General features: G+C 37.3%; 1 protein-coding gene across 1 annotated transcript in view; it reads left to right on the plus strand.

Annotated features, from left to right (window-relative positions):
- Positions 1–14593, plus strand: part of lmbrd1 (LMBR1 domain containing 1) — a 95302-nt gene that overhangs the window by 17127 nt on the left and 63582 nt on the right. Inside the window, exons 4-5 of the mRNA XM_081351304.1 lie at positions 11555–11652; positions 12841–12908. Coding sequence (XP_081207430.1) covers positions 11555–11652; positions 12841–12908 — 166 coding nt within the window. The remainder of the gene's footprint in view (positions 1–11554; positions 11653–12840; positions 12909–14593) is intronic.

Consider the following 14593-nt stretch of genomic DNA (forward strand, 5'->3'; position numbering starts at 1 on the left):
TCCGCCCATGTCTCTGCAAACGGAATAATTACAGCGCTAACTTTATCTTGGGCGCAGTGTGTGGAAGTCACCACAGACTTGTCCTGAAGGAGGAAGAGATGGCTTTCTTCTGAAGTAGTTGGACTCTATTGACTCGGTTGTAATTATTTTATTGTGGTGCATTGTCAGGTGCACAAATATTCAGCATTTTGTGAGAGGCGTAATTCATATCCCAACATGAAGCCCTCTCAAAATCAACTGACATGCTAAACAGCCCCTTCAAGAGCTTTTTTTTGCTTGTTACAGCCGCTCCGTTTTAATCAAACTCTGCAGTGATGTGTCATGTGTTAAGCTGAAAATGGGGTTGTGCTTTGTGTAAGACAACACTTTAGCTGTAATCATGTGACTGCTTTCAAACCCTGAAACATCTTGGTTCAGCAAATCTGACAGTGAACTTCATAAATCCTAGAGGAAGTCTACATTTCCTCGTATATGTGTACTGACAGCTCTTTTCCTGATCTTTTATGAAGTGTAATCTTTTTAAAGTCTCTTTTAAAGGGTGGCATCATACATTTATACACATTTTGCCATGTTGGTCCACAGAGCAACAGGCTGAAACCCCCAGAGCCCTCTAAATAAGTAAATGAGTAGATTTTATTTTTTAAGTGTGTTTTTTTTTTAACACTTTTTTGCATGTATTCATTAATACATTTGAAGGCTGAAGGAGGGCTGAGGTTTGCAGATACAGTCCTAATAATCACACATTTCACTAACCATGAGAATGCATGAATTTGGGAGTATATCCAGTGCGCATATGCTTTCATGTAGAAATCATGATTCATCGTCTCTGTCTATCTATCCATCTATCTATCGCTCTATCATTCTGTCTATCGTTCTATCATTCTTAATATCATTCTATCATTCATTATATCGTTCTTTCTATCGTTCTAACATTCTATCAGTCTATCATTCTTAATATCATACTATCGTTGTCTATCGTTCTGTCTATCTTTCTATCATTCTTAATATCATTCTATCGTTCTGTTTATCGTTCTATCATTTTATCATTCTTAAAGGGTTAGTTCACCCAAAAATGAAAATTCTGTCAGTAATTACTCACCCTCATGTTGTTCCAACCCCGTAAGACCTTTGTTCATCTTCGGAACACAAATTAAGATATTTTTGATGAAATCTGAGAGCTGGATCACTCCTCCACAGGCTTATGGACACTATAACTGGCTGGCCCAGAAAATGTATTAAAGACATCGGTAATATAGTCCAAGTGACTCCAGTGGCTCAATCTTAAGTTTATAAAGCGTTTATACTTTAAGTTTAAAAAGTTTATACTTTTTGTGCGCAAAAACAAACAAAAATAACGACTTTATTCCACTTTTCATTTCCTTCTCTCTGGGCTTCGAGTCTTTTCACGTAGTGTTTTTGCATAGCGCGTCTGTGTTGCACGTCACCACGCATCACACACATGACCAGCATCGCCCAATAGTGAGCCTACGTGGTGACGTGCAACACAGACGCGCTGCGCAAAAACACTACGTAAACTAACTCGAGGCACAGAGAGAGAATGAAATGAATAGTGGAATAAAGTCGTTATTTTTGTTTGTTTTTGCGCACAAAAAGTATTCTCGTTGCCACTGGAGTCACTTGGACTATATTAACGATGTCTTTAATACATTTTCTGGGCCAGCCAGTTATAGTGTCCATAAGCCTGTGGAGGAGTAAGACAGCACTCAGATTTCATCAAAAATATCTTAATTTGTGTTCCGAAGATTAACGAAGGTCTTACGGGGTTGGAACAACATGAGGGTGAGTAATTACTGACAGAATTTTCATTTTTGGGTGAACTAACCCTTTAATATCTGTCTATCGTTCTGTCTATCGTTCTGTCTATCGTTCTGTCTGTTGTTCTGTCTATCTTTCATCTAACTATATATCATTTTTGTATACTTATACTTGTATACTTCGTATACTTAATACTTAAGGAGACTTGCTGTATATATGTGTGTGTATGTATATATATATATATATATATATATATATATATATATATATATATATATATATATATATATATATATATATATATATATATATATATATATATATATATATATATATATATATATATATATATATATATATATATAACTGCTGTAAATTGTGCACACTTAAGAAATAACACTGCACAGTTATTAGTCAAAGAGACCCAGTGTGAGCATAAATGTGTTTTTTGGCTTGCTCTCTGTTCTTCGTGCATGTTTCAGCATGATCGCTAATGGAAAGTGCAAGTCACTGGTGGCGCCCAACAGCAGCAAACACTGACAGATTGTGCATTTATTGAAGTGGGCAGCTGTGCATGGTGCAAGGTCCTTGAACCTGCTGAGATGAGAGCTCAGGCCAAACCGTATACAGGAAGGATTCAAATGTCGCCCCGCTCTGCCTGCCATTAATGCTCAGCCCAATTTCTGAGAGGCACATCATGGTGCCTGTGCCTCGTGGCGGGGATTTTGATGATCGGGACAGGGATGGTAAACCAAGATAGATTGCAGCTGAAGCCACCATCCAAGACATCCCTGGAGATTAACCTCGTAGGTTAAGTAATTAAAGGGAAAATATATATTTGTTCAGATGGCCTGGGGCCAAGTCCTTGGGCAGCATTTCTATTTAATGTAGTGTTCTTTAGAGTGGACAGCCTCTACCTTGAGGTTTGGCTGCAAAGTACAAGGTTAAATAGAAAAGCATCCCTAAAAGTCCCTGGATACATCCGGTCTCTGGAGCTTAAAGGCTTCCTATCATCCAGCCTGGAGTCTGTTACCAATCTATGTGTTTGTTTGAAATGTCAAGACTGTTTAAAAGATGAAAGCTTTCCTGAATTTTAACTTGAAGGTTTTTGAACTTTCATATAAGGATACCAGAAATGCGTTTGAGTCTGTAAGATAATCAGATCGACCTGTCGAGGAGTCACTGAGGTGTCCAGCTTGGTGCACATTTAAATCTATATCTCTGGACAATTAGACTAGGCGTTCGCCTCTTTGCTCGCCATCCATCCATCCATCCATCCATCCATCCATCCATCCATCCATCCATCCATCCATCCATCCATCCATCCATCCATCCATCCATCCATCCATCCATCCATCCATCCATCCATCCATCCATCCATCCATCCATCCATCCATCCATCCATCCATCCATCCATCCATCCATCCATCCATCCATCCATCCATCCATCCATCCATCCATCCATCCATCCATCCATCCATCCATCCATCCATCCATCCATCCATCCATCCATCCATCCATCCATCCATCCATCCATCCATCCATCCATCCATCCATCCATCCATCCATCCATCCTGTCTGCTACCCCAATTCAAATTCCTGGAATGAATTGTAATTGAAAAGGATTCTTCAGTTTAGTCCTGAATGGCACAAAATCTTGGTGAATGTAACCATATTTAGCTCTCTAAAAAAGGGCTGACAACCATGTTCTGCTGCTTTGTGACTACATCCTGAATATTGTCTGTGTTAATGCAATACTTATGTATAAAACATCTTGAATTTGCAACCCGTGAGTTTCTTTGTCGGCATTCACCATATTTAAAGGCATGGGTTGAGAAGGGAATAAACTGTGAAATCAATTCAGAAAACTGTTTGGAGTGCCAGTCTTCAGGGTCCGTGCCTTATTCTGTAACGTGTTGCATGAAGATGATATTACCTCCCTTTTGTGCTATTTTCACATTAATTCACAATTTGTGACTTGAATTACACCACCTCTTCAAGAAATTGATGCCGTTTTCCCTTCTGTAAAGATGGCAGAGGAATCCCATCGAGTCTATGCACCCCACGAAGGGTACAGTGCTTTCTTTTCAATCAGATGTCAACTATTCTCAGCTGCAAAGTATAAGCGATACAGTACAAATTCTGACATTTCTTTCTCTTCATTTTTTCTTTCCTGGCTTTCAAGCATTCCAAAAAAAAAAAAAAAAAAAAAAAGAAGATTACTTTGGACAATGATTCAATGCAAAAAAGTTTTATTATTTTATTTCCTAAGTGATGCCATGCAATGAAATGGGCTGACAAATTGATTAAGTTGGATTATTTTGGTCCGAAATTCCAATTTATCAGTGCCGGTAGTAGAAGTGCAATTTTTCTTCCCGTCTGGTACCATAAAATTAAATCAAATCACATTCAGGAAATCTTTTGGAGATTGAAAGACAGTCACAAATTAGTTCTGAATGATGCACGACCATGTTTTATACTTCTTGCAAGAGCTGGTATCATGTCTATCTGTGAGTCCATGTTGTTTGTTAGCTATTATTACCCTACTTGCTGAAGGTCGCATCTCTGCTCGATTGAAAAAGCAGAACATTGTTCTTGCATTCTTTTTACATTGGTTTGATAGTAATATGTGCTCTGTCAAAGTATCTTCCTGTGAAGATCACTGAACGCCAGTCTCTTCAGACGCAGCGCTGTATTACCATCAGTATTCTTGCAATGCTCCTGTCAGAGAATGTTTGGCCCCGAGAGGTCAGTGCTTCTAACAGCACAATACGATTGAAAATTATTGCCTGTGCTGATTTGTAATCCACAGGCCTCGCGAAGGCCAAGGGGGCTTCGCAGACTGCTAATTTTCAATCTGGTGACAATCAGTTCCAGGTTCACCGTTGAGTAGAGTAGACGCCTCCTTCACATAAACCACCTGTGACATGCGAGCACGTTTCGAGTTTAACTGTGTATCTCCAAATGAATAGAGGAAATTTTTGGACAAACCTGCTTAACCTTTTTTAGTGCTCAGTGTTTGGCCACCTGCCCAGATAAAAACAAACTTCCTGTAATGAGGGTCTATTGGTTTAAACTGTCATAAAAACTATTTAAGGAATGTTCTAGGTTAACTACAGTACAAATTATTCGGACTTGTCCTTCAGATTGTAAAAAACAAAGGGAAAATGTGTGTAGAGTAATGCGCTTACAATGGGACTAATGTGTACACATGTACTGGTGGATTTTAAAGGCAGTAATGTGAAATAATTTGTAATTTTGTTATGTAATTTTTTATGTTTATATTTTTAGAACATGATGATATTATTATTATTATTATTATTATTATTATTGTTTATTTATTTTTGCTATGCGAGCTCTACAGTGGTCTAAATAGTCCTTTAGAAATAGGACATTTCTGGGTGGATACATTTCTGTTTAACTTGTTACTGACATAATTGTTGTGCAGTGTGTGGACTTCATGTGAACAATGCAATGGATAACTATCTGTAAAGCACTGTTTATCGAAAGTAATCTGCATTCATAAGAATTGTGTGGGATTTACATCATTGGTACATTGGTAGCACGTAACCAGAATTTCATTTACCCTGAAATTCCCATCTCAAAAGGACTATTTAGACATCTTTTCAGCTAACAAAGTAAAAAACTCAAAATTGTCTTTAAAAAGACGGCCTCTTTTGGATCTCTGTCTTGGCAATCAAGCAACCTCTGGCGTTAACTCATGATTTTCCTTGGAAGAGTCAAGATGTGACATCTTCGAACCAAACTGTCTTGTTAAAGTTGACATCGTAAGTGTTTGTTCTCCAGTTGGGACCATCACTTACAAGCATGCACCAAAACAACAGGATCTTCCTATTTTATTGTCATGAGTGTTGAGTGTCGGTCTCTCTGAGGAATTTGCCTCTTTTCACACTTTGAAGGATGTCTGATTCACTGTGATTTCACTGTCTGATTAGCTCTCAGTTTCTACACATACTTCACATACTTTTGAAAACCCAGCGTTTAGTTGATCGTGATAATAAGCAGCACTCATTTTTCTCAGCTGTAAACACGATGGCTTTTTTCTTCCATGCGGGGATTTGGCGTCACAGCGGCTTTGTTTCCAGGTGACCATTAAAGACACGTAGCACACACGTCTCTTGGAAATGCTGTAGTATTCATCAGATGATGACTTTGAAACTCCTGAATTATTTCCAATTTTGTGTACCTTATGCATCAGACGTTCAGCCAACGGTCCGTGGGTGTGGCTTCTGAGGCTGAGACAATGCCCTGCCTAACTTTTTGTTTTTTGTTCAACAGAAGAAAGGAAATCAGATGGGTTTGGAAAGACATGAGAGTAAACAATGACAATTTGGGAGAACTGTCCCTTTAAGATCATGTGCTATTCAAAGTGTTGCTATCAGCAACACAATTACAAACAAAATAAGCTTTAATTTAGCAAAAGTATGTTGTCAGCAGCTATTGAGTTCTTCACAGTGCATTAGAGTTGTAAAGGAAAGAGCAAATTAAATAAACCGACTCTTCCCAGAAGACACACTTGCACATTTAGTTTTCAAATAACAACGGTGTTATTTTAGCTTGAAGGAATGCGTAACAACTCAGAACTCTCTTAAACTAATAGCCATCAAACTAACCATACCCAGGAGATGAGTCTGAATTCTCAAGTGTGTTTTTACGAGTCCGAACTGGGTGTCTCGCAGTGGATTCATCTGCCCTCTCGTCTCCACACCTAAGGGGGAATTGCCAGAGTGCTATAAAAGGAACCTGAACTTAGTGGAGGACCGAGGTTGGTCGTTTAATAATTTAGCTCCCTCTTCTTTTTGTCAGGGGGATTAATATGGTAAACTTTTTCTCCCCAGTCAGGTGCTTTCCCATTAGATCTGGTTAGATTGAAATGGATGATCTGCAGCAATGCAGTGCGGCCTATTCCCTCGCCGTGTTAATATTCATGTTGTTATGATTAATATTACCCACTGGTTGGGTGCCATGATCTCACAGTCTGGGGACAGAGAGCAAATATGTGTGCCACTAGCATTGGATGGTCCTGCTTCATTGTCTGTAGGCAAACAGTCCATTGTTATTAGCCAAAACGATAACCTGTTGAAATGAATGCATTGCTTATGTCAATGTCCAAAATGGGGTCATGACATGGATTTTGTTTTTCATTATTTTAATATATTCCTTGAGGTTCACTTATAATTTTAAAAACAATTTTTTTTTGTGCGCAAAAATGATTGTTTTCAACCCTCATTTCGTTTTTAACTGGCGACTCCTTTAAGGATTATCAGTAAATGGCCACTGTTATGATTGGCTTACATTATTGCATGAAAATAAATTTCAGTGCCCCCTTGCTCTCATATGTGAGTAAGTGTTTTGAATTATCTAAATCAAATTTACAGACAAAGCTTCATGAAATTGAAACAGTTCTTTTAAATTGTAATAATATTTCACATGATTATAGTTTTTACCAAGGCTGGACAATAAGGACTGCCCGATGGCCCAGGGCCAACGTTAAAGACTCGGGACAGTTGACGGAATTGTCACTTTGCCAGATTGGGCCAGTGCTGCGTCTTCACAAAAGTTTATCATTTGAACGTGTTTTTAAGTCTTTTCAATTTAAACTTGCAAGTGATTTTAAACCATACAAGCGCTAGAAGACGTGAAAGAGAACTCAATTCAGTGCCTGCACGCTGTTTTCAGTGCGCATGCACGAGTACTGAATTGAGTACTTGCGCTTGCACATAATAATGCATTCAACAAAAGTATGTCAAAATGCCATCCTGGTGAGTATCCTCATAAACATTTGGATTTGTACATTTTGGTGGATTATTTATTAGAATATAATGTTAAATGGGTCAACAGACAATATGATTACTACGTATCAATTGTTTCGTTAATAGCAAGCATAAACAAATACATACATACCATTTCTGCATTAAGTAAGTAAGTAAAGTTTATTTGTTTAGCGCCTTTCACAGACAAGGAAGGGTCACAAAGTGCTGCACAGTAATAAAAATAAACAATACAATAAAATAACAACTGTACAAGTACAAACCTAGTACAACTCCACAACTGTACTACCATCAGATTCCATAAAAATTCAATAACAAACAAATCAAATTGTTAGTTAAAAGCTTGTCCAAAAAGATGAGTCTTTAAGGGTTTTTTAAAAGATTCCACAGAACGCAAAGGGGAGCGAGTTCCAGAGCTAAAGGTTATTAACCACATTTTTGTCTAACTAAAAAAAAATTAACCTTAAAAAATAAATGTAAAAGTCAAAGATAAGTAATAATGATGTTGGATGGATGGACGGATGGACTTGCATTGACAGAGGCAATTTGAAATGCATTATATTTTAACTTGCTTGTTCTTGTGAGATAGTTTGATAGTATCAATAAATGGTCTTTTTTGACTGGAGAGGAAGTTTTGAATGTATATCTACCTGCCCTTAAGATCATAATTGAAAAAAAAAAAAACCCACAAACCTGTGAATATGCAGTTCTCCTCATTCCTCAACTTTTCCCCCTGCACTGATGGTAAATGCCTCCATATTGTGTTTGTTTGGCAGATTCTGAGCGAGCGAAACAGCTCTAATATGCTGTACGATAACACCATAGGCATTATAAATTCATGGGAAGGAGAGGAGCGGACACTTATACAGGGGCTACAAAGCTATTTTAGCCTGGAGGGGGGGTTATCTACAGCTAATGGATGTCTCTGAAGACAGGCCCAGTAAACCCGAAATAACTCCCGACCGAGACACTCTTGGCTGAATGCTTTCTTGAGGTGATAAAGTGATTCATTAGAATGAGTCAGAACGTGAAACCAAAAAAAAAAAAAAACACAATCAGACAATCACAACCATGGTGGGCGCTCCGGTATAGGTTACTCTCAGCGTATATCTGTCTTTTAACATATTAAATCCCTCCAAATAATCCCAAAGAGTTTTAATTAAGACAAATGAAGCAAGCAAAAAGAAAAAAAAACCTCCTATTTGTCCCTCCTCACAAAACACATCGCGCATCTTCGTTAATAACACTTCCTGTAGAGCACTGAAGTACCGAGAGCAATACTGGTTAAATACACAACATGCTGTGGAAAACGAGGGCCAGTAAATGTAAAAGTGAAATGTCATCGCTTCAATGACAGCAATTACAGCTCCCGGTGAGATAATGGCTGCTTTGGTTCGTTCCATTGTTTTAGAAAGGCTGCATGAAACATTCATCTTGAATTACACTTCATATTTCATGTCGAAGTGTAAATGCTTTCCTCCGACCTGCAGGCATCTTCTCTGAGAAGTGTTCACCATGCAAACTGTCTAACAGCTAAAGCACAGTATCGTCAGCATGCTAATTAAAGCACAGCTGAAAAATATCAATTATAAGAAAAACAATGGCTTTGACCAGTAGTATAGTAATAAGCAATAAGTAGAAAAGTATGAATATCAGTAAGAATTCTTATCAAACTGATTATCTGTTGAAGTACCACACACATTGACAAGCTGCATGGTTTGATGTGTCACTTATGTCCATAGCCTAAACTGACATGAAGGATTGTTCAAAACCTAGATCCTAAGTATGAGCTATAGAAACAGGGATGCTTTCCTTAGCAAACCCGCTAATTAACAAAACTAGACACTCTTGACAGACACAGTTTAAATTGTTATTGTATTTCTAATTGCAGCAAATGGATTCCGGGTGTGTTGGATCGGCCTAGAGTTTGATGCATTGGCTTTACCTTGAAAACACAAACTGTGTGGTATTTCTGTCAGGATACAGGATAGTTTGAACCCCTTGAAAGCTTTACACAAATATTCAAAACCATGAGAAATGCTTTAATCACATGAAATTGAGCAATGGCCGGATGGAACAAGGTAAATTGTATAGCGAGAGTGTGTGAGAGTGCAGAGTTTATCTGTGTGAGCGGCTTTGATCCACTGAACTTACAGAAATGAGCCATATGAGCAAATCCCTCACAATAATCCAGAAAAAGTGCAGCAATCAAAAAAATTAAGTTTTGAAAAGCACACGAACAGCTGGCAAAATCAGCCGCAGGGCTCATGAAACAATAACAAAAACCGTTTTCATCCCATTATGTTTTTATTTTGATATATTGCGGCTGCTCTGTTTTTCTCCTCGCCTGCTGTTAAAAAACATTTGTGTTTTCCCCCGGACAAAAATGCACTCTTCTCTCCTTTTTCACCTAAATCACCTAAATTCATCTATCTAAATGAACATGCATGTACACGTTTGACTGATGTGTGCAGAGCATGTTTACATGTTCGTGGAAATGAGCTTTTTGTCCTACATGACCGTGGACAGAATGATGGATCATTTTTTTTTTCACTCACAGAAGGTCATTGCAAGCCGTTCTGGTGTGATGCCAGTATAGGATACAGTCTGTGTGAGAAACAGACCTATTTCTATATGGAGAAAGATGTTCGGGTTGCTGTGTCATATGGTTATGTCTTGTGTACTCAAGGATTTTTTTTTCCTCGTGGATCTAGCTAGTTTCTTAATCCATTCCAATCATGTATACAAACATATCTCCAGGGCTCTGTGATGATACAATTTCTGAACTAAAGAAGAATTGTGTTATTCATATCGCCTGCATCAACTGAGTAACCTACATGAGAAGGGAAAGATGACAATTTACAGGATCACAAAAGTGTGTGATCCGCTTCTGGACTGAAATAGGCCAAGCTGACGATTTTAATTCATTGCATGACAGGGAAAGAGAGGAATCAACAAAATCACTTTCTCTGCCTGTCACAGTCTGTTACGTAAACTCTTGCAATATCAGTGATCTTTGCTCCTTTAACTTGATTATTTCAGCTTGTCTGTGCTTTGGGGCTTAGGACTCATCATGTGGAAGTTGTATTGGTTTCTAGGAATCTTTACGTGTAATGACACTTATTTAACTTTTGATTTGTATTCATACCCCTTAGTCCATATATTTTTGTAATTTTTTATAGATGTTAAGTCATGTATACAGTATGTACCAATGTGTACTATACAAATTGGCTTTATATAATTTATAAAGCCCATTTATAGAACTGCTATGAAACAATCCCACTAATATTTGATATTTGCTATAATCATGCTTTAATTTCTGTGATTCCTTTTTTGTCGCCCTTGACATACAGAGCCCAAAGAAGTTTTTAATGGAAAATTAAATCTTTATAAGTACCTAATTAGAAATGGGGTCTTTGTTGTTTATTTAAATTCATATTGGTTTCTAAAAAAAAAAAAAAAAGAAATTGTAAAAATCTGCAATGTAAACGCTTTTCAACAAAGGGTTTATTTTAGCAAAGCTGAAAATGTGAAGTCTCATAAGCAAGTTTTGAAAACTTTTTTCATAGTAAAAAGTATAAATATGTAGTGTTTTTATATAGATAAGTTATTTTCCAGATTGCCTCACTGTTTGTATTCCTTTAAAATAATTGTAGCCTAATAATTACGCCATTTTTTTTTTTACTTTCGGTTTTACAATTTCATGCAACCTTGACATTTTTGACTTTTTGACACTAAATTTATTCAGAAAGAAGAACAAAAAAATCCATAATAGAAGAGGCATAGGTCATCATGTGTGCAAATTGCATTTTTAATGTGTGTTTTTTAAAAAAAAACATTAATACATCTAGACACAATAAAATGAGTGCCTTGACATTGACCCTGTGACATCAAAACACATCATGAGTAATGTTCTGTATTTAATGTGGATACTGGTTGTTGATTGTGCTTAAGGTGTGTAACTGCCCATCTTTTCTCTTTCACAGCTCTGTATTCCATCATTCTGTTCTGCGTCTTCTTCTGGATCCCCTTTGTGTATTTCTACTACGAGGAGAAAGATGAAGACAACATCAACAAGTGCTTGGTAAACCTGACACTCCTTCCTGTCTATCTCATGCACTCTAAAACGGAACGCCTTTTCAGACTTACAGGGATAATTCACACACAAAATGAAGAACTAGGTGGGAAAGGAGCTACGTTAAGCTATTTGTAGTCAATAAATATTGTGTACTATACTAGTATGTAAAGCAAGGCTTGCTGTCTGTGGTTAGAAAAGTTAGCATTAATCATATCAACAGAAATGCCCTTGAGGTATTGCTAAGTGAAATTTGCCTGATTAAAGTTATGGCAGTTCATTTATAAAAAACCCAGTGAGTTTTACCCACACTCCAGTGAGGTGATGAAGTGACAAAAAACATATCCATCTCACTGTAATGCTGCTCACTTCAACATATATCAACAATATCAACATATTTTCTCTAAGCACACCACAGTGATGTGCAACATTACATGCTAAGGAGCTTCTTCAATCTTTACACTCCTCTACACTCCTCCTTTTCCTTTGAAACAGTCCGAAGTGGCTGCATTCCAAAAACTATTGAGCATCCTGTGTAGGCAGCATTTTCAAAGCATCACAAGTGCTGTCCTGAAAAAATAGGCAAGAAAATATTATTCTATTCTATTCTGTTCTATTCTATTCTATTCTATTCTATTCTATTCTATTCTATTCTATTCTATTCTATTCTATTCTATTCTATTCTATTCTATTCTATTCTATTCTATTCTATTCTATTCTATTCTATTCTATTCTATTCATATTTCAAAAGTAGCAATAGATTAGTTCAGAAATTAAACATGCACATTTTTACCAAATATTTGTGTGTACAATGAAAACTTATTTTACAGTGTTAATTACTTGATGATTAGTTGAGTCTCTCTGTGATGACAGCTGTTTATGAGTGGCACAAAGTTGCTGCCTATGTAGAATGTTCTAAATCGGTCACTTTTAAGGTTCCATTTCAGTTAGGACACTGCATTAGCTCACCGGGTTTTGGAATAGAGCACAATGTCTCCATGAGTATAGTAATATAGAGAATGAACTAAGGACACTGTGTTCCTGACAAATTGCTGACAAATTCCTGACAAAGTGCTGCAAATATGTAATTATATCTAGCCCAAAGGCCCTCTCTACTGTACATGAATCGTGATTTATCATGAATTGATGACTTGATGAATGCAGTTTGATAAACTTGTTTTTATTCTCTCATTACAGCAAGTGAAAAATGCACTGAAGTATACAATAGGATTTGTGATTGTGTGTTCAGCGCTTCTTTTGATTGGGTAAGTGTGCTTTGTGGGAATGTATTATTCTGTGTGTGTGGAGAGGTCGATGTGAGCTTTATTATATTATTCAGTCGTCATCTTCAACCTCTATCGGTTGTACAAAATGTTGTGAAAATGTGAAGCATTTTGTTGGACAAAACACCTATAACAGTCCATGTAGCTATTATTAGTTTCATAAAGCAAGCAGTGGGCACATCAATGCTGATTGTATGATATTTCTCTGATTTCTGGGTAATTTAGAATACAAAGGGCTCCAGCCAGATCATGAATGATTATCAATCAACTTAGATTGACACTAACAATTTAAAGGATTTCAGATCAATTCTGCCAACAGACTAAAATCAATATATTCCACTAAAAATAAGTCATATTTGTGCAGTTTAGTTTTAAGGAGCTCAAAATCTACTGCAGGACATCAAATGTACGTTAAAGTCAACATAAACTTTCTAATGCATTTTCCTGGTGTTATTGTGTATGATTCCTCAGTGTGGGTTATAACAAATATAAATGTTGGACTTTTTAATCTTTGTAGTCTCTTCTTTCTCAACTTCTGATACTTCTGGCGTCAGAAATCCCCAAATTTTCAATCCCCCTTCAACTCTTCCATTGATAGAGTGAAGGGGGATTGACACTCTCTCTCTCTCACTCTCTCTCTTTCTCTCTCTCTTTTATTTATTTAAAATTATTACATTTTTTCAGAAAGTATGCATTAAATTGATACATAGTGACAGTAATGGGATTCGTAATATTACAAAAGATTTCTATTTCAAATAAATTCTGCTATTGTTTCTATTTACCAATGAATCCTGAAAAGAAAATCATCACAGTTTCCACAAAATAAAAGAATAAACTCAAAAGGCAAAATCTAATTATCTGGCATCTTTAAACCTGAAGATTGTCACCACCTTGGAAGGTTTTTTTTTTTTTGTCAAGCTATGTAACAGTTTCTCGTCCAGTGGTTAACTGAACTAAAAACCACCATTCAGTCTAAATGTGTAAACATACATGGTTGTGGCTTTGTCCCATTTAACCTCGAGTTTATACTTTTTGTTCTCAGCAGTGCTCGTGCAGCATAAACATAATGGATTTTCTTTGCCGCTGCAAGAATAACACGTCTGCTCACCAGGTCATATAATTTAATGTGCTCTCAACCATTAAATAGTGTTCCTGTGGGGCAGGATACCTTCATCACACCTTCATGTCGTATAGACCCAGTGGGATGGGTTACTTTGATCGCAGAATGGGAAGAGGGACATGCCGTGGACCAAATTTAAAAGTGGGGATGGCACTTCGGACAGAAGCAATTTGGTGTTCATTTTACCTTTTGAACCAGTGCAGTGTTTTACTAGGAGTATTGTGTCTCAGGGTTCCTGATGGGGGGGGGCATGATGGCTTTTTCCATCGTCTTTTTTCTCGGGGTGAAACGCAAAGTTCCTGTGTTTGTGATTGTTCATTTGGAGTGTGACTTCTTTTTGTTTGCCTGTTCTGATTGGTCTGCGCTAAGGATGGGACTTATAAATGGAGAGCTGACCCTTCCCAACCTCTGTAGTCCAATTCACTCGCTCACACCCGTGGGGATGTCTCGAGAGCTCTGTGCACTCTATCAACGCCGTGCTTGGTCTACTCTAAACTCTAGACACATGGGCCCTGTCCCAAATGGATGTCTTCATGTGGACCTGCAG

The sequence above is a fragment of the Scardinius erythrophthalmus genome (genome assembly GCF_964197995.2).
Source record: "Scardinius erythrophthalmus genome assembly, chromosome: 21".
NCBI classification, from domain to species: domain Eukaryota; kingdom Metazoa; phylum Chordata; class Actinopteri; order Cypriniformes; family Leuciscidae; genus Scardinius; species Scardinius erythrophthalmus.